A 21,603-nucleotide genomic window follows, 5' to 3' on the forward strand; every position below is an offset into this window, starting at 1 on the left:
AGTCCCCCATTCCCAGCACAGACAGCAACAAGTAGTTATTCAACTCAGTTAAATATTTGGGAATGAATAATTAAAAAAAAAACCCTAAAACTCTCTCTCTCTCTCTTTTAGATAGTACTTATTACTTTTACTGATACTATAAGATAAAGAAAGTCATTTCATAATATTTAGAAGATGGAACCAGAGATTTTTAAAGACACTGATAATCTGGCACTGAATTCACCTAGTTTCCAAAGTGTTTCTTTATTCATTTTTGTGTTGTCTCTCCAACACAAACAAGGCATTTACTTTCAGCAAACAGCATGAAGGACAGACAGGTTCCTACCTCCCATCCGGCAGCATTGATGAACCTGCCAGATACATTCTTCCTCCAGGATCCTACTGTCCTACAGAGAAGGCTGATGAGGCACTGAACAGAGACCATGATCTACTCTCTGGTCTCAAGGCTGAGCTCCTGTATGTTAGGTTAGCAACAGAAAAATCTGCACTGATTAAGTTGTAGGTCTTGCCACCCAACTCAATGGGTGAAGTGGAATAGGAAAAGGTCATTTTTATTGAGATATCTTTCCTGACCACACCAGACCTAAAATTATTAAGGGTAGGAAACCATTTTAGCTATTCAATTGAAAGCAAGAAAGCTATATTGGAGGGTTAGAAATTTCTCCTTTCCATTTACATTAGCCAAAAGACTATAGGAAGATGAGGATCATTTGAAATACCTTATCTTCTAATGGCAGTTCAATATCTAAGAGAAGGTATTAGCATGAGTAAGATATTTTTAATTTAATTTAATGTGAATAACTGGGTATTTACAGCATTAGCTTTAACTTTGTGGGGCGAGGACTACTGGCTGCTTTTGATAATGTGAACCGTCTAGTCTTAGATGGAATTCTCCAGTGTGATGGAGAACTTACAACTTCAGGAGACTTGAAATATTTCACAATATACTTTCCCATGTGTGCTGTTATTCTTTGAGTTATATTAGCTATAAGATTAAAAAAAGACTTGTGATGTACATCTGGACAACATGTTTGAAAAAGTCTGACATAACCAAGTACTATATTTTGATATGCCAGTGGGCTTTTGTGAATATTTGTTTTATATGGCATTTTTAGAGCTGTCTGAATTATTAAGCAAATATATAAAAAGTACAAGACCATATACAAACTTTTAGATAGACACTTGCTCTTTTAACCTTTTATTTTGAATCTATCCCTTTGTTTCCATATCTATCTATCAATCAGGAGGTAAAATAGCCTTCATATAGACCTTAATTTTTGGAAAAAATAGTATTATACATCTACCCTATAGAAACGACCTTTAATACAAGTGTCAATTGACATTCTACTTACTCATGAAAGAGCTCCTTAATTTATTTATTCAAGGGCTATTTGTTGGTGGTACCATTGTAAAAGGACACAGGGGTTGAAGGGTGGGACTAGAGCTTTTTAATGTTGTGTCTATTAAAGGCAAGAAGCAAGCCATTCAATGAAGAAGTAAATATATTTTTATCAAATAATGATAAATGCTTTTATTGATCTCTTTGACAAGAACTGAGGTATAAATATGAAGCAGATGGCCATGGCATGCTGTAGAAATCTGAATGACATTAAACATTCAAGTCATTAAAGTTAAGTCATTAAGTTTAATAGTATCCTTAAAAATTTAATGACATCTTTACCTATGGACTGCCAATACCAAAGGCAATTTAGGTATTAGAAAACATGTAAAAATAAAAGTCACATGTGCTTGGATTAAGTTAACAAGCAGAAGATTGGAATGCAGACATTGATATTCACCAGGCACAGGACCTGGGCCAACTTCATCTTGCAAAGACCCACTGTGCTTGTTCTTAAAACAAAAAGAACATTACTTTGTTTTTCAAAACTGCTGTGAGGTAAAAACAGGTGAGTGTGTCTTGGGTCTCCACTGCCCTGTTACCTGGTACATCAAAGAGATCAAATGCACCTCCATCCACGTTCTCTCTTCCACCTCTCACTCTGGAGAAAGTTGGCTGCCCTTTCAGAAGTCTTCCTTTCCTGCCATCCATTGGTCCTACCACTAACTGGCTATTGATAAAGTCAGTTTTTAGATCTCACAAAATGAAACTTAGAACAGGGAAAGGCAAAGTACTACTGTTCTTCTAGCCCAAGAACTGGCAAATGGTGGTGTAGCTAGTTACAGTTATCCTAATTATCATCTTAACAAGGCAAGTGGATCTCATCTTGGGTTATCTTGATTATCTCCTACTTATTAGAAATGACATATTTATCTTAACATAGTGTTCTTGTGTATTCAAGAGTCAGAGAATATACAAAGGCTCAGAGGCAAGAAGGAAAATGAGGGTGTGATGGCTCTGGGTCAGCTGACTGTCACAGGCTCTCCTGAAACCTGACTGATTTTTAAAGTGAATCTCTTCCTCCACCTCTAATGAGAATGAAGGCATTTGCCCTGGAGGTAAGAGGGAAAATCATTATTCCAAGTCAGGACACTGATGGTCTCTCAACTACTAGAACTAGCTTGGCAGAGATCAAGAAGGATGAGAAATTGAACAGAAGGGAGAGAAAGGTTGTTGACAGAGTGTTTATATGTGAATGAAAGCTTGTATGAACATCACAGTATGCCACATTTCCAGTCAAGCCATGTACTAACTGCACAATCTGAGCAAATTGAGATACAGCCAATGGCACTCTATGACCTAAGCATATTTGCCAGAAGTGCAGGAACATCCAGGTATCGAGTGGCTCACTTCCTCATGGCCAGAATGGAATGGTCACTGGTATAGCATAGCCGGACCCATAGTAGTTTCAGCCCCATCAGGGACAATCCTGGGTCGGTTCTACTGTGACTTCACCTATGTGGGGAGGCAGAAGGTAGTATCCTACCACTGTAGATCCACACTAGCTTTAATAAAAAGTGCCCCTTTCCTATATACTGGGTATCATATTTGCAGCTTACAAATGTGAAGACAGAATTTCAGAGCAGAAGGGTAATTTAGGCTTACACAGCTGCTTGGTGGCAAAGCTGGAATCTGACTCCAAATAGATCTGACTCCAACACCTATAATGATTACAGTGGCTAATCTTGAAAGCACCCCAGAAAACTCACTGTCAGTGTACTGACTACCATTACGGAAGTACAGTTACTTGTTTTACTTCATGTTTCTACATGTTATTGGTCAAGTGAAAAGAATAAAGAAAAGCAGCAGAAAATGACACACAAAAACCAAGATTTATGATATTTAAACATTAACTAAACCAAGATTTATGATATTTAAACATTAACTTGCCTGAAAGGAGCATCATGGATAACTGAACTAGAAGAGAATCAAAACTGTAGTGAATATTATCTATAATTATAATGCATCAATGAAATTTTTTAAAAAAATATACTGCAGTGAAGAACATTATGTCATTTATTATTTCTAGTAAATATGGTTATGTTCCTACTGCTAACATTTTTTTTTTCCTGGACACTTGAGGTTTCTCAAACATGGACTCACCATGGAAAACCCATCAATTAACAATGAATGCTTTTGCCCTTTCATAGAAACAAACATTAAAACATATTTCCCTCACTTATTAAAAGCAAGACTAGCGAAAACAGCCTTTAGTCTGTACTTTTAAGGCCAAGAATCATCTGTGGTTTGCAAAAGTGAAAATTTTAGGTGAAATGAGAGCTGAAGTTCACAACCAGGATTTCTTAATTAACTAATTAGATTACCAAGTTAATTCTATCTCCATCATTTGTGAACTAGCTCAGTTCAAACACTAAATTATGAGCAGACAAAAGCAGTATAAATACACATAAAATTCCATTTTGGCTTATTCTCTATTGATATCAGTCCAAGTGCAATCATAAGTGAAGAGAAATACTTCATATTAATTGTGTTTACAATCATGTTTACTTTCCTTACTTTCATGTAAGGAAGTGTCAAAGTGCTTTCATTCTATAGAAAAGGCATGATCAAAGCTAAGCTCTTTGAAATTAAGCTGAAAATATGTAATAGAAAAACCAGGATACATTCTGTTACCACATTCCCTGTGATAACTGACCAATACCAACCGGGTTTTGTTTTCCAAAGTCATCTACATTTATTTTCTACTGTACTAAAAATCCACTCTTAACTTTTTATTTTTTCCTCTCAGTGGATTGCATTCCTTTAACAATAGTAGGATAAAGTTTTTGCCACAACTGGCCTTCTTATTTTTGTTCCTGTTCTGTACACACAACCAGGTACAAAATGGGTTTTGCTCTGGAGAAGTATTATTAGTAAGGAAAGACCTAGATAAAAAGGCTTGCCATACTCCCTGTCTCATTTCATCATAAATGAACAACTACTCTTTCTATACATGGGCTACTACTGACTCATGTATGTAAAAAAATTATCTGGGGCCGGATTAATAGTCTTCGATTCACTGTCCTGATATGTGACTTGTGTCCCGGGACAGGTTTTTATTCTTCCTTTTAAAGCAATCAGTACAGAACATGCATCATGATGGGTGCACTCAAGTGATGACATTTCACTAAAAACACATATAATGGATTCAGGAAAATACATACCTGATTGCACTTGCAGATAAGTGACCATAGGAGCCACTGGCTGAAGAGCTGCTACGGGAATTATTGAGAATTGTGACCAGGGAGTTGGGAGATGTCCTTATCATGGTCTGAAGGTCAAAGCTATGATCGGACAGTGGTGATATGGACAGGGTGCGTTTTCGGCTCGGCCTGGCTGACAGCCTGGGGCTGGGGAATCTGGTGCCTGTTATATAAACAAAACAGAACCTGATTACCTGCAGTTGGACTCTATACCTGTTATTGATTGCGACTGGCCTGTGAGAGAGAAGTGAAGGATAAGAAGCCGGCAACTTGTGGTGACAAGCACCGTTCCTCCCCCTTGTGATCTACTGGCTACAATTGAGGAAATCAGGGAGAAATATTTATCTTCCAGAGGCTTACCTCGGGGGAGCTCTGTTTATTAATGTGCAGGCAAAATGATAAATCGCTAAACAAAAGGGAGAGACTTTTATGTGTTATCCCTCTCATTGCTAGTGATTTATGAATCTGACGGCTGTTTAGATATTCCCATCATTAATTCACCACAAGCGACAAAGACAGTGGTTCCCACAGTTGCAACACACCGCCCTCCCCACCCCTGCACACGCCATTTTAAGGCAATGAGCCGAAGGAAAATATGAGCTAGAGCATCCTAAAATAAAACTTCAGCTTCGCTATGCCCTTCTTTCCCCCATGATTTCTGGAGTTATCTGCTCCCTGGAATGCTTAAAGCATTACTAAAACAACTTATATTACCCTAAATCAGTGGTTCTCGATTGGGGGTTATTTCGTACCCCAGGAGAACTGTGACAACATCTGGAGACATTATAGGCCTCACAACTCAGGGAGTGCTACTGGCATCTAGTGGGGAGAGGCTAGGGGTGCTGCTGAAATGTACAGGGCAGCCCCACACTAAAGACTATCTGGCTCAACAGTAGCAAGCTTGAGGACAGCTGCCCTAAATTCCCCAAACTCGAAAAACATAGATCCCAAGAAACATTAAAAGTCTTGGGATGTTATTTGTGTATAGGTTTTCCAAGAGGGCAGGCAAAAAGCTCTGTGAGAGTGATAATGAGATTCCACGTGCATGTTAATTTTTCTCTGGAGCTTGCTTCTCCAATCAGAACCAACAGAGGATAATGCATTTATTAGAATTTTTAGCCTTCAAGAAGATTCCACCATGCAGTCCTGATCTGGAGATCAGCAACTCATCTTAAGATTCCAACTTAATACAATTGGGTTTACCTGAGGAATTAAAAATTAAATTCCCATTTGCATTCATATTTGGTAAATATGAAGATCTGAATCTCTTAGGGAAGAATGTGGCCCACAGGTTCCACTCCCACCTTTGAGAAGGTCACATTTATGACAGAGTTATCGAACCTAAAATTTAACAAAAGAATAGAAACATAATACCCCAGGAAAGAGGCAAATCAAACACGAATAGCTTAAAACACCAACCAGGGTTTCTACTATATTATAGCATGGGTATACGTGCTTACAGGAAGAAGGCAATTTTGAAGTACCCAGAAAACTGAAGTACTAGGTAAACCTTCTCTACAGAAAAAGATGTAGGCGCTTGATCCCCGGATAATTCACTAGGAATACTTTCTTCACCCAGAGATGGGTCTTGACACAAGTAACGATCAAGTGAGCTTTGTGATAATTTAACGAAAAGGGTTAGATGAATATGAAAGCCTGCATAGTTAATACTGTAATCACAAACTGGAATTTAGTTAGTACTATCCTTGTATACAACTGGAAAACCAATTTGACAAATGTGGTGCCTACTCAAATTTTTCTTTTGGGCATATTTAAAATGAGTTTGCTCATTTAGAACAGTTTCATTCCCAGTCTGATTTAGGGCCATGTTGGTACAGAACTGTAATCCAAACTATGCACACCTTTTACTATTTAAATCAGCATTTTACTTTTACTATAATATTTGCCTTAAACATACCTATTTCACATTCTGATTTAATCATGGAAGGTTTTAAAGAAGATAGGCATACCACTTCCTAACATTCCAAGGAGAGAGCAGACTTACTGTTGATTTCCATGTAATGCTGGATAATAACCTTTCTCAATGGGACTCAGAGTTAGAAGCAGCAACACACGCTTGACAGCGCTTGTCCCTGGAACAACTCTAGCTTGTTAACTCACTAACTCTTGCAATGATGCAAGAGATGGATAAGGGGGTCATTGGACATAATAAAACACCAGAGGCGTCACATCCCCCACACATCATGCAAAGATAGAGCCTTGCATGACCTTTTCACCCACCATGGAACCCTTAGGGTCACACATGGCCTGCTTGGGATATCTGTTTTTCCCCTCCAACAGTGGTTCTCAGTTACGAGGGTCTGTGTCAATATAAACAGTGTGGATCTCAGGGGCCCTCACCTCTAGATGTTCTTTATAGAGATTATAAGTTTTTGTATCCTCTAAGGTGCCTCTAATCCCAAAAGGAATAATTAGAGCCATACACAGACCTGTTTATTCTAACATGCTACATATAAATACTCTAACTTCACCTTGCTGAAACCCAAACATGCCTACCATTGGCACATCTACAAATCAGGAGTGTTCATCTGAAACCAGTTTATTGTGGTATCTGCCAATGAACTAGTCCTGAAGATCCATAACAATGGATCAGCCTGATCAGGTGGATCCCAATTTGTATCTACCACTGTAGGTGGCAATGTAGGAATTTAAGATTAATGTTTCAATTCTCCATTGGACAAATCTCCTATGACAGAAATTCCCATGCGCTCATCACTGTAAATTCTGTCTAACCAAATGCTATTTCAGCTATTTAACAGGGAAGGAATTTAGTACTTTCCTACAGACTTTTTAATATGTCCTTCCCAAGTAACTGAGTGAAGGAAAAGAAGTGAGTGCTGTATGTGGGGACAGTGGTTTGGGGGTTCCACCAAATGGAGTTGCTAGAACACAAGGTAAGCATTTTCAAGGCAGCTGAAAGGGAAGCAGTCCTTCACCAATCAGGCGGCTGCCTTCTGAAACAGAAGCCAGAGTATTCTTATTGTTCCAACAAGAAGAGTTCCAATCTGGCTTCCTGTTAATTGTTTTGTTTCTCTATGGTAATAAAAAATCTGACAAAGAAAAAGGAGGTATCTGTTTTATGTGATGAATGATAGGACATCTATATTCCTACTTAATGACAATCAATTTACCATATACTCCAGCAAATTAAAATTCCTTTAATTAGTTTTTACAAAGTAAAAGGGTAGCTTCATCCTTTATTTAGATAAAAACCGCCACTGCCTGACTAAATACATTCTCATCAAATACGGAAAGTAATGTGGGCTGACCTTCCAAGGAGTCTCTCTTATTTTAATTCTTTATTTGCCGATTTTAAATAACTGATTTGCATAATAACGCTGAACTTTTTCCCCCAACAATCGCTAATTGAAATGTGGTTATGATGAATCTGAAATGCAAGCTCTCTACAGAGCCAAACAACAAAACCCCTGCACAAGATGTAACATATTTCTTTTACTTCTTTGTGTTTGGGGGGAGTGGGGGGGGGGAGCTGCTGGATGGAAACCAATACAGGGTGCTTTCAAAGGCTGCACTGAGGTACTTCTGGGTGGTACTGAAACTAAGGCTGTGGATTCACATCCCTGTGTGAACCAATCACCTTCTCTTTTCCAAACCTGATAAATGAATTGCCAAAGAGATGACAAATGCACACCTTCTCACACAGAAGAACCTAAACAGACTCTAGACAGAAATGCATAAGTTGACTGCTGTTGTTAAGAAAAACAAAACTCCCAACAAATGCCCTATTCAAAGTCCCACTGTCATATCCAATGGGGGGACTGAGTTGAGGTATGAGGTGGGTGAGGCTTTAGGTTCACCATTCGGGATCTTGGAAAGAATACGTGATAGGATAAATGAAAGTCCTGGGATGTATTGAAAAGCCATGATCAGGGACTCACTTGTGATCATCATACACCTTAGGGATCCCAAAATACATGATGCACACACCTCATGAGCCCATCTTCTTCCACTGCTTTGTAACAGAAGTAGACTCTTCTGATTTTTTTTCCCTAAATGTATTTTTATTTTTTTCTTACATGTAACTATTTTGACCCTTTCACTTACTCAGCAGCTACAAAATGTCTTAATGAAATGTAAGTTTTAATGTTCAGAAGATAGGGCAAAACAATCATTTAATGTAAAAAATGCAAAACCAATTTTAGTTTTTTTTTTTCACTTAATTTTTAAAGCATTAAACCATGAAGTTAAGAACAACTGAGCAAATGCCCCTTTGTTTTGTCATCAAAAGAATCAGGGCAGGATAATTTACCAATTGTTTTTATTTATATACAACTTCCAAACTACAGTTGCCTGCGCTGTTCACTGTGTCCCTGAGCCAAATGATCCAGCTGATCACATCTAAGGAATCTTTCTAAGAAACCAAGGGACCAGAGCTCTGAGTATCAGTGGTTCTTCTACCCTTCTCAGAATTGAAAAGTTAGACAGTAACCTAATTTTTGTACCTTCCTTTCCATTTCATAAGTTAGTATTTCTCACCCCCACCCCCACCCGCACCCCACCAGGGCTTTAGAAAATAGCCCTGTCACTTACTATCCATGGCATGAAGATATTCCATGTGGATGGCCCCTGCACCAGCAGTGGCAGCAGAGGGGAGGATGTCAGCATAGGGGCTGCGCTGGCCGGCCAGCAGGGCCATCTGGTGATAGTACTCCGCAGGGCTGACTCCAGCGTGGGGGGCTAGAGGAGGAGACAGAGAGGCACAGTGACAGTTGGAAGAACTAGACACTTTTCTTGAGGCATCTCAGGTCCACCTGTCATGCACCCCTTGAATGCAATTTCTTTCATGGCTCATTATTCCTTTAACTCAAAATATATTAAGTATCTTTTATTTGAAAGTAAAACTGAAGGAACTGAAAGAACGAAATATGTTATAAAGTTTTCGTTGTTCAGCTGAAAAAAAATCAACAAGAATTCAAAATGATTAAAATGCATCCCTTAAGATGGGGATATATTCTGAGAAATATATCATTAGGGTATTTTGTTGTTGTGGGAACATCATAGAAGGTATCTAAGCAAACTAAGACAGTAATGCTATCACGAAGTGCTATAATGGGACCTTCACTGTACATGGATCTTTCATTGTGTATCCATCTGTTATTGACCAAAACATTATTATGTGGCACATGGCTTTGTGTACAGAACCACGATTGACCTCCAAAATAAAACAGTTTCTTATACCAAATCACAGCATGTTCACATTTCTTACAATAGTAGACGACTCAGACAACTGTGATATCTTTCCAGACATACTTAAAATACTTCCCTAAGCTCTTGACAGGAGTGTCTGAGTTAATGTTCACGAACACGAGGAGTCAGGGTTTACCAGAAGAAAAAAAAAAAAGAAAGGGAGCACAGTTTTAATGACACACAACTGAATGATAAGCTGCAATTTCATGTTCCATAATTTAAAAGCTCTCTTTTCCCTTTTTTTTTCATTACAAAATCAAAAAGAAAATATACCTATCAATCTAGAGCAATTTACTGGCAAGAGTCAGCTTTATATGAGTGGGATAATAATTGGTTTCCACCTGCCAATTTATGTGCAAAAGCAGCAAGATATTGTAGCAGTTCTGAGGGTGGCCTCCAGATTCACAGAGATCTGGATTCAAACCAGCTAGAGGAGGTTGTTGAGAGCAAAAAAGTAAAAGCATGCATGTAAAGTGCTTAGCACATAGCATCTGATCAATAAAAGTTAGTGCTACAATGATTATCTACCAACACCAGCATTCTGGCAAGAGGTCTGTGGATTTTTTTTTTATTTGTGTCCATATAGTTTTTACATGGGACATGGTAAAGACAGAAATATTTTTAAAAAATGAAAACAGACCACAGGAGGGAAATAGTAGAGGTATTATTTGATTGGGTGTTAACTGGAGACCGGAGAAGCAGGAAAAGGAAGACATGTCAACCAATGGAAGGATGATTTATCCATTCTCATCATTCTCATCATGGAAAGCAGATGATAAGCACGCTTTTCAGCAAAGTGACTAGAAGTACAACTTACCCCTGACCAGATTAAATTTCCACAAGCCAGGCATAATTCCAAGTCCACTTTGAGCTGCCTCCTGCCCGCCCTCTGTGTGCTCTGCTTGCTGATCATTTCCACAACTCCCAAGCACTCCGCAGAGAGGATGCTCCATTTCTCTCATTGCAAAATCATATCCAAAGCAGAAAAGCTAACTCATATTTGACTGTCTCTCGGTTTTATTTTATTTTTAAAATGCGACTCTGGTTTGAATGGCAAAACTCACTTCTTGAGTAGAGTACCTTACAAGTATGTTCATTGCATTGAATCAGGAGAAAACAAAGCAAATGAGCTAGTGGTTACTGTTGGAAGACAGCTATTCCTGGGAACACAGTGGACTGGATGCTTCCTAAGAAATGTTGTGTAGCTTCCCACTGTGCACAGTCAACCTAGGAAGCAGCTGGCTTGGAGAACATGGAAGAGGGTGCATAGAAGGCACATTAAATATTCTTCAGGGAAATGAAGGGCATGATGTTTCTCTTTGCTTTCAAAACAATCACAAGTGACCTGTAATATGTTGCATAGAACTCATAACCTCCTATCTGCAATTAATAAAACTCAAGGGACTCTGGATCTTAATTCAGATTTCAGCAATTATGGGCAAACAGATTTGTACATGTGTGCAAAAGACTGGGAATACTTTTCCTAAATATAAGGAATGGGTCATAACTTTATAGTCAGGGTAATACACAGCTCAAATTAAAAGTGATGTGAAGAATAATTAATTGGGAGGCTAACAGAATCAACAGGAATATATGAAGTGTTATAAAAATAATGTCTAAATTTATTTCTTTTCCAACTCTTCTGATTACAGTTTTTATTTTGTGTGGTCAAGAATAAAAAGTACATGCAACAGGTTTGAGCCATCACATATTCTGAGATCTTGCTACTCAGAGTGTGGTCCATGGACCAACAGTTTTGACATCACCTGGAAGGTTTTTAGAAATGCAGAATCTCAGGTCCCACCTGATGTAGAGTCAATTCTGTCAGGATCCCTAGATGATTGTTACATACATTAAAATTTGTGAATTACTGCTCTAATTTGTACATCTGTACAAATGTGTCTCTGAGATACAGAAAAGAGAAGTGTTCATGAGAAGGTAAGGAAAACGCTCAGGTTACCCATACACATGTGGAAATGGCTGCAGAGACAGTCTAATCATATATGGAGAGCAGAAGAGGATAGTAGTTAGGAGCAAGGATTGGGGAGTCAGCAAAATGTGACTTTGAGTTCCACCTCTGCCATTTACTAGCCATGGATAAGCAGGTTCCAAGTTAGTATATCCCTCTGCACCCTGCTATCCTTACCTGAAAATGGAGATAACACTATCCACATAGAAGTGTTATGAGGTTAAAATAAAATCATGCCCTTGAAGCATTTGGTACTGTGTCTGACACATGGGAAACACTCACTAAATATCACATCTACTTTATATAATGTCCCAGGTGAGGTGCAGGGGGAAGGCAATCTAGGGAAGCAGAATTGGCCTAAGACTTACCATCTGTAGGGCTCAGCCCCCGGGCTGCTGAGATCATGGAGAGGGATGGGCTGCTGTGCAGGGATCGGATGTAGTCCATGTAAGGATTAATATAGGGGTGTGGAGGGCTGAAGGGAGACTCAGAAGCTGCAGCAGGGTTCCGATGTGGGGAGATCCTAATGAAGGGCAGGTCTGAATACGTCGGGCTACTAGATAAGGCAGAAGGCCTGTGTATGGAGAAAATCAAACACAAGAGGTATGCATGAGACAAGCATCAGCATAGGCAGAGGCTGTCTGTGAAATAAAATAAATAAGATTTTAAATGACCTTAAGGTGTCTTTGAGAAAAAGTGACAGGCACATATATTTCCAGTACTCTTACCTTAAAATCGGGACAGTACACTGAAGGTAGAATGCCGTCAGGCAATTATTTGGGCAAAGAAAAGTGACCACTGAAAAATTTCATCACACTCTGAATATAAGAAAATAAAGGTCAGCCTTTGGCTTCCCCCATGAGAAGAAATTCTAAAAAACAGGCAAATGAGCTTAAAGTGGTTGCTACAGTTAATTTTTAATTTGATTCAAACATTAGCAGCACCATTTAAAACTTATTTCTTACCATTAGGGGTTGCATAGAGAGAGAGAGAGAAAGAGTGTGAGAGAGAAACCCCAAATTCATCTGGTCGAAAGTCTAGGCACACCCATGGCAGGGCTGCCCATAAATGAGAGGGAAGACTAAAGTCTACAAGAAATGTGAAATTGGCCATTCCATATATACACGCACACACTTGACTGCCAAAGTACTCATGGGGTGAGTAAAACCAGTTTTATGGATTTGGGATTCACTGCTTTGAAGGCAGTTTCTTTTCTCTGTGAGAATCAGCTTTCTGCTTATGTCCATTTTCTTTCTTTTTTTTTTTTTTTTCATATCAGGGATTGAACCCAGAGGTGCTTAAACACTGAGCCACATGCCCAGTCCTTTTGTATTTTATTTAGAAACAGGGTCTCACTGAGTTGTTTAGGGCCTCACTTAAGTTTCTGAGGCTGTCTTTGAACTTGCGATCCTTACGCCTCAGCCTCCCGATATGCTGGGATTACAGGCATGTGGCACTGCACCAAGCTTAGGTCCATTTTTCACATGACCTTCTAATTGGCTGTGTTTAGCAAACAATCAGAAACTAAGTACTTCTAGGATTAGAAAGTTGGCCAAGAATGGGATTTTGATCGAGCTCATGCCTTGGTTATAATGAGCTAAGGCAGAATGCAAGCTCTGAACAAATTCAAGTAAGTCATGAAATACCCCTTGCTGCCACCATCCTGGTCTGCTCTTGGAGACTTCTCTGCCTGGTCCCTGAACTCTTTCATACTCACCAACCCCAGCCACCCCTGAAGTCCCTGGGGACACCATGACTAGAATGGCCAGTCTGCATAGCCCTCACACTGCCTTGTTCCTTCCCTAGTGGAAAAGATTTTGTGTGGAGAATCCAGTGAATTGGCTGAAAAGTTAAACATGGTGCTCTTCATTTTCCCCCTTCACAGAGGGCATGGCCATAAGAGAGAGAGGCCCTGATAGATCCAAATCAAATGAGAACAGCAAATTCCTCTTATTCCACTGGCTTGAGGAGTTAAATGAAAGAGAGGGAGAAGAACATTTTGTCCTCGAGAAGCAAAGGCACTGCTGACTGGATCTCACCCTCACCACTCTGTCAGAACAGAGCCTTGGTAAACCAACATGGGCCTCACCAAGTGCACACCACAGGTGCTGAAATGAGTGCGCTGAAGTTCAAGGGGTGAATTCTCTCTCAGTAGAAAATAAAACGAAGCTCAAGTATGGTTGGGGTGATTTCTTCATTATGAACTAAGAAAAAAAATAAAGCTTTTTATTTGTTACTCAGATTCTACTTCCAGTGAGGTAAAACAAAAAATCCAGAGTTTACTAGATTTATAAGTCACTACCATAAACCAGCTATTTCTTTACAAAACAATGCAAGGATTTCATATCCACTCAGAAATTAGTCGAATTGGGTATGTTTAAATTGATTAACTAGGATGATGTGTGTACATGTACTGATACAACATATAGTAACCCATAAATGTATCACCCCATAAGTATGTACAATAACATATATGTCAATTAAAAAAAATAAAAATAAAACAGCCCACCTGAGACAATCATAAGATAAATAGAAACTGGCATGACCAATTGGAGCTCCCGCCTTGGTTATAATTTTGTAGCTTTGTTACTACAAGTTAGCTTTGTGTCACTGTGAAACCTGACCTCCATTTAGACATGTCTATCACTGGTTAAATCCATTCAGACATGTTTGTTACATTACAGGGTAAGGGAGATGCTCAAATTCATATATTCTTTCCTTCTTTCTTTCTTTTTAGTGATTGAACCAGGGACAGTCTACAACTGAGCTGCATTCCCAATCTTTTTTTTTTTTTTAATTTTTTGTTTTTGAAACAGGTCCCATAAAGTTGCTGAGGATCTCATTAAATTGTTGCGGATGGCCTTGAATTTGCCATCCCCTGCCTCAGTCTCCCAAGTCAATGGGATCACAGGCATGAACCACGCCCAACATTTGTTTTCAATCAGAAAGGACAATAAATTCTTCCAATATGGATCAAAAAAATAATTTTTGCAAAACACAAGCTTATTTGTAAGTTTATGCTGAGACACCAGCACAGAGGACACTGAAGAGCGGTGGCTTCAAAAAGCCCCTGGGATTTCACCTCCTGACAGGCTTTTTTGAACATAACAAATTCTGTCTGAACCATATGAGCTAAAAGCCAAGGGAAGTCACCACATTTCTTACTGGGATTCTTTGATTTAGACAAAGATGAGAACCTACTATTTTTCTAAAATTCCAGAGTAGAAAAGAGTAGTAAGAATACCTCCAGAGGTCCAAATTCTGTTTTGGAGAATTATGCACAGGAAGACAAATCAGCATCCAGAAAAATATGAAAATTATAGAGATCAGGCAGGAGTGGTCACCAATCCCAAAGAAAGCCAAGGATGCTCAGAGATGGCTGGCACTCTCCTCTCCTTGTGAAAGTCTGGAAATCTGACATCTGCACTACTGTGTCACTCTCATTTGTCCTTTCCCACAGTCTAAAGGTAAATGCTCTGCAAGCTTCCTGTGAGTCAGGATCTAAGACCGGGCCATGAGTTCCCTGGCAGAAGCATTGGGTTCTGCTGGCCACACACACACAAGAAAGAAGCAACACCAGGAAGGAGTGTTCCTCCAGGATTTGGAGATGAAGTTGGGGTTCTTCACTCTATTGCATTCAAATGGTGTCCTTTCCAGAGTGATACAGTAGAGGAGATAGGATCCCCATTAGGTGGATGAGACATGCATTTAGATAAGAGTGCAAAATAAGCAAGCTGATATCCCTCAAGAAACAAACCATCTAGTAATTAACTCCTGTGAATGGAAAGTGATCAGGAGTTACAGGAATAGAAGAGTCTTTAATAAAGGTTACTCATTCGGAGGTCATCAGGAACTCTGGACACAGGTGTTAGACCTCAGCACAGTGGGAAGCAGTAAGGGTGGGAGCCCAGCTCTGCTCCCAGCAGCTGTGTGACCTTGGCTATGATCTCCACCCTCTCATTTTTGTACTCAACTGTTCATCAGGGAGGATACCTACTTTGAAAGGGTCTTGAGAAGTTAACATAAGTATCCCCATATACTAAGTCCAGTACATAATGAATATTCACTACATACACACGTCTTTATACATATAAAATCGCAGGTAATACATAAATATATCATCATGTACATATATATTAGGGGTGCAAATACAGCATTCTATATTATTTCAAATACTGAAATGCTAGGACCTTCTTTCTGTTGTTTTTTTCTTTTTTTTTAAGGATTGTTTTTAGATTTACAGCAAAACTGAGCTACAGTAAAGAGATTTCCTGCATCCCCACTGCCCCCCACACATACACAGCTTCTTGCCATTATCAACATTCCCCACCAGAGCAGTACATTGTTTTACAAACCGATGATCCTACATTGATACGTCATTATAATGTGAACATCCATAATTCACATGTCTAATGATATGTACCCAGCATTAGAGTATTAAAGAGTAGTTTTACTGTCCCTAAAGTCCTCTGTGTTTCACCAATTCTTTCTTCCTTCCCCCATCTTTCAACCCCTAGAAACCACTGGTCTTTTTACTCTCTTCCTAATTTTGCCTTTTGCAGAATGCCACATAGCTGGAATCATACAATAGGTAGCCTTTTTCATACTGGCCCCTCTCACTTAGTAATAGACATCTGTTTCCACTCTGTCATTTCATGGCCTAAAAGCTCATTTCTTTCTAGGGCAGAGTAATATTCCATTGTCTGGATGTAGCCCAGTTTATGTATCCATTCTCCTACTGAAGGAAAGCTTGGGAGATTCCTGAGCACGTTCCTTGCAAAGCAAATCTGGATGCTTGAGTCTGCATTTTTCCCCTTCTGAGAGCATGTTGGAAGTGTGTCCTTGGGTTTCCCAAGGTTATCTGGCAATAGTCATAAAGTCACATGACGTGGTTCAGAACATAAACTAGGTAATGCAAGAGTTTTGAAAAGGAACTGGACTTGACCTCAAGTTCTGTCACTTTCACTCAGGGATCAATTTGTTTACACACAAAACAATAACAAGAAGATGCTAAGAGGATTGGAGTCCATGCATGTAAAGATGGGAACTTGGTGCCTGCTGTGTAAGGCATTTGGTAAATGACTTTGTAAAACCAGCCAAACTTCTTTTCTTCTGATTCTAGACTCAGCAAAAAAGTTCAAATGGCAGTTTGGCTTCCTAGGAGAGCAGCAGCTGGTATTCCACTTCCCTTGCTTGTTTGATTTCTCACCGAAAGTTGGTAATATTAATTATGTTTCCACATCAGGCTCTTGTGAGTCAGGCTAGCATGATGTTTCTCTAGGGCTGACAAAAATGAGTTTCTAAGCCAACAACTCTGAGCATTCAACCTTGAACTACAATGGCTCTAGCAGCCGCCTGACATGGATGTAACTGTATATAAATTAGAGTCTTTCAATAAAGCTGCTTTTTACATTACCTAACAGATCCACTTTCAAATTCTTGGCAGCAAGATCATTTGTCAGTTATTATGTTTTTACCTGTAAAGAAAAATCTGAGAGGGAAGGTTAAGCTTCTTAAATTGAACAGGTCAGATGTATGTTCACTACTGTGTACAGGAGCCATTCAAGATTATGACCAGAGGAGGGAGAATTCTATCAAAGGAAGAGGAGGGGGAGGTGGAAAGAAGGTAGCCACAAAGTCCTCATATAAATGACACATATTATTTTACAAACTATCTTGTACTCGACCTGGTAAATGTTTGTTAAATTTATTAAGAATCTGCTTTTGAGAATTAAAGCATTGCTAAGAAAAAACTGGTAGGTGTCTCTCTCTTGGTTTATATTTTCAGGAGATACACATAGGGATGGAACTGAAGATAACTGTGGGCCTCCATCACTTTTTCTGTCTTTGTGGCTCTCCACAAAGCTCTGGGACTGTGTGCTCAATTGCTGAAGGTGGACCCAAATCATGGAGAGGGAAAAACCAAACAACAAACATTCTGGGAAAAACCCTGAAACTTAGAACTAGTCTAAAAACAGACTTTCTGTGCTATTTATGCTGTAGCAAAAGATGACAGAAACACACCTGTGAGACTCCAAACAAAATCATACAAACTGCTGTCTGGAAACCAGAGATTCCCAGGTGAGAGTTGTCTGGGCTGCCAAGGCTGGGCTGAGGAGATGAGGTGTTGCTTCATTACCCCTGCAACTTGGCTCACGTATGCAAGGCCCCAGTTCCCTACACAGCAATAACATCTCCTCTATTGTTTCTACCCATGTGTCTCTCCAAGGCCATGCAAACATAATGAGTATAGCTGCCATTTTGTTTCTGACTGCTCAGTGGAATTGGGTATTTGTACATGAAACACAATTTTAGACAAGAAAAAAGGTAGGGGTTATTTTGGTGTTTTCCCCAAAGACAATAAAATATTATGAAGCTGTTTTTGTTTGTGGCCATAATTTGAATTCAGATTAATTTTTTATAAGACCATGAAAATAGATTATAATGAAAAGAGTAGAGGATTCTTATTAGAGCATTTTTAACACTATAGTATGATAAACTTAAAAACAAAAAGCACATATTGCAGGGAATAGCTGGACTTCTTAGCTAGAATGAAATATTATTATGTAATCTAATTCGTTACTGCCTTTTCATCTATCTTATTGGGTTACTAAAATGCCAAGATTAAAATCAGAGTGTTTAATCACTTGCATTACCCATTATGAGAGCATTAACCAAGGTTTATATACCAGATTATTACAGTTTGTTTTCACACTGCTTGGAATGCTGGAAATGTATACACTTCCCCCTTGCTTCTCACTACTGAAGACTAAAATGTGTTGAGTTTTTACATAACAAGATTTTCATTTGTTTGTTTCATTTTGTTTTATATAGCGCAAGGATATACCGTTCCTCATTTCTAAGCAGTGGCCTAACAAAGATCAAAGGGGACTTACCCCTTATAGTATGTTTTCAAAGTATTAATCATTCAATAAAATCACAATATTATTAAACTACAATTTGTAGTAAAAATTTGGTTTTTCATTTAGTCAAAAAACAAATAATTTCAGTATTCACAACTCATACACTAGATACATCAGAAGTTTGCACAGTTCTATACTTTGTCTTTTGTTGAGTGCAAGGTATGCTTCCAGATAACCTCTGCCCTGGAAGTACCAGGTGACCCTGAAATTTAGATGGCTGTGGAAGTGATTTCATTTCACCCTCCTTCACTCCACAGCCACCACAGGCCCAGGGGCTGGTCTTTAAGGGCTGGATCAGCTGCCTCACTTCCTTGGATCTCCATTAATGAGATGTGCTGGGAGAAATTGGAGGTGGTGAGAAAGAAGCAAACGTATTTTTTTGCCCTCCTTTCTTCTCTTCTAGCTACAGTTGTGCAGTGAGAATTCTTTCCTCATAGCTACTGGTCCTGATGGACAGCCCTTTTCAGCAGCTCCAGCCCTCACTGAATCACTTTTTCTTTATAAATCTACTCTTCTGGGGGGCATTCTTATCACTTGCTCATCCCCTTAACTCTACCCCAAATCCACTCCATCAGCTAAGCATGCTGGTGCACGCCTGTAATCCCAGCAGCTCAGGAGGCTGAGGCAAGAGGATTGAAAGTTCCAGGGCAGCCTCAGCAACTTAGCAAGGCCCTCGGCAACTTAGTGAGACCCTGTCTCAAAATAAAGAATAAAAATGGTTGGGGGTGTGGCTCACTGGTTAGGTGCCCCTGGGTTCAATCCCTGGTACCAGAAAAAAAAAAAAAAAGAAAGAAAAGAAAAGAAAAAAATCAACTCCATTACACTGCCAAGGCTGATAATGTGGTTCCTTTCATCTTGACGCTAAATAATGTTTCCCTTGACAGTTTAACTAACTTGTGTCTTTTACAAATTTACCATTTGATATTTCAATTTTTAAAAACCACTTGTATAGAAACACAGATGAATGTTTCAATGTCTATTCTTTGGACATATATTTTATTGAAAAATCCATCTACTAAGACACCAATATGATTTCAGCACTTGGAGAGATTTCAAGAGACATATCATATGTTTACACAATCCTTGGCCCCTTCTCCAAAGAGTTTAAAGTCAAAGAGGTAGACAATTACACATAAGGAATAGGAGTGAATATAGTATGGTGAGTGGCAGAACCCAAAAGCATTAATAAGAGACCTTTAGGACATATCTTGATCATGAAAAATATAAAACATGAACCAGCAGTAAAGGCAGATAGGATCTGAACAGAAGCAGCCAGAGAAGGCCCCATGTTATTTAGTGTACACACATTCACAATAAGGTAAATATTCTCTTAATAGGAGAATTTAAGGTTTATAATTGATTTCTTTATAATAGAGAGTAATATTAGTTTTACTTGTGAAACATCATTTCGAGATATTCTTGAGAATGACTTCCGTAACTACTTTTCATTTATATTTGAGAATAAAAAGAATTCATATCCATGAATGTAAAAATTAAGAAATTATTATTTTTTTTTTACAAAAGGAGCCATTCTCTATATCCCAACTATCCACCTCTGACCAATGTCAACATTTTTTAGTATTTACTTCCAGAATTTTCCAGGTAATATGCACTTTGTACATATTTCAAATAAAAATGATACAATTACATTTAAGTTTTCTCTCTTAAGAATAGTTTTTCTATTGTCTTTTAACAAACTTTTATAAACATCATGTGTTGTGCAGTTCAAATCAAAATCACAATCAGTTATTATTAAACATCCACCAGAATGGCTAAGATTTTAAAAAGTGACAGTGCGAAATATTGACAAGGACTTGGTGCAGTAGGAACTCTCAAACTATGTGAGTACAAGCTGGCACAACCTCTTGGAAAACAGTTGGACCCTGGATACTTGAGTAGATAAATTATGGAAGTTAGGCTTTTGTATATTAACTCTGGGCGGGGATAGGCGGAAGCCACATCTAAGCCAATCAAAGGAACTTTCTGTGAATGGAGAGGCCAAGCGACCATTCACATTATGTTAGTCATATCCTTCTGACAGCTGAAAAAATGTTATATAAGTGCCGTCTTGCAAGAGCAATGAAATTATTTATAGCTAAAATTGATTTTATTCCTCCCAGAGGAGGCTGCCAAAAGCAATTTGCTAAAAAAAATTCTGTAAATATTTCTATATTAATAGATTGTAATTTCAAGGTCAAAGAATTAAAAGAAAGTCTATCCAACCAACTATAATGTGCAATGCATTATTATTTTAAAAATCCCTTAATAAACATATTATTGGTCCAAATAAGTACTTAGGAGCTAAGCAAACACCCTCATAGTTCCTTCTTCCTGCCCCAATTATCCCAAGTATAGAGAAAGCTCAATGTATGTCTCTAACACTTTAGAAACAAGCAGAAGAGGGAAAACTAATGGGAAAGACAGTATACCAGAGTAAAATGATAGCTGATAAATCCATTGTTTCATAACATCAGTGCAGATTACATTTAAAACCATTATTTTAGCAGCTTTTGATGTCATGAAAAGGTGTTCAAATATTCCATGCAAAGGTATTCCTGCTTTTGCAATGTGCAATAAATGAAAGAGAAATTTTTTCTTCTCTCACTTATTATAAAGTTTATTAAAAATTGCAAAAACATTAATGTTATGTAATTTTTTAGAACTAATTAGAAATATAATTAATATATACAATACATATTTGGATAAATAATATGTATGATATTATATATAAAACATAATGTAATTAGCATAAACATAATCAATTATTAGGAGAATTAATATGTCACATTCATTTGTATGAATTCCACGGATACCACTCTGATGAGAAAACAGCTGTAGTGATCAGGAGAGATACTGGGGTGTCTAATTGTGATTCTTTCC

General features: G+C 38.5%; 1 protein-coding gene across 1 annotated transcript in view; it reads right to left on the bottom strand.

Moving 5' to 3' along the window:
- The window catches only part of Gli3 (GLI family zinc finger 3), a 270,484-nt gene that overhangs the window by 75,469 nt on the left and 173,412 nt on the right, over nt 1-21,603 (bottom strand). The window contains exons 5-7 of the mRNA XM_027938367.3: nt 12,169-12,374; nt 9,175-9,321; nt 4,564-4,765 (exon numbers count right to left, since the gene is read on the bottom strand). Of these exons, the coding sequence (XP_027794168.3) occupies nt 4,564-4,765; nt 9,175-9,321; nt 12,169-12,374 (555 nt within the window). The remainder of the gene's footprint in view (nt 1-4,563; nt 4,766-9,174; nt 9,322-12,168; nt 12,375-21,603) is intronic.

The sequence above is a fragment of the Marmota flaviventris genome, chromosome 1 (genome assembly GCF_047511675.1).
Source record: "Marmota flaviventris isolate mMarFla1 chromosome 1, mMarFla1.hap1, whole genome shotgun sequence".
NCBI lineage: Eukaryota > Metazoa > Chordata > Mammalia > Rodentia > Sciuridae > Marmota > Marmota flaviventris.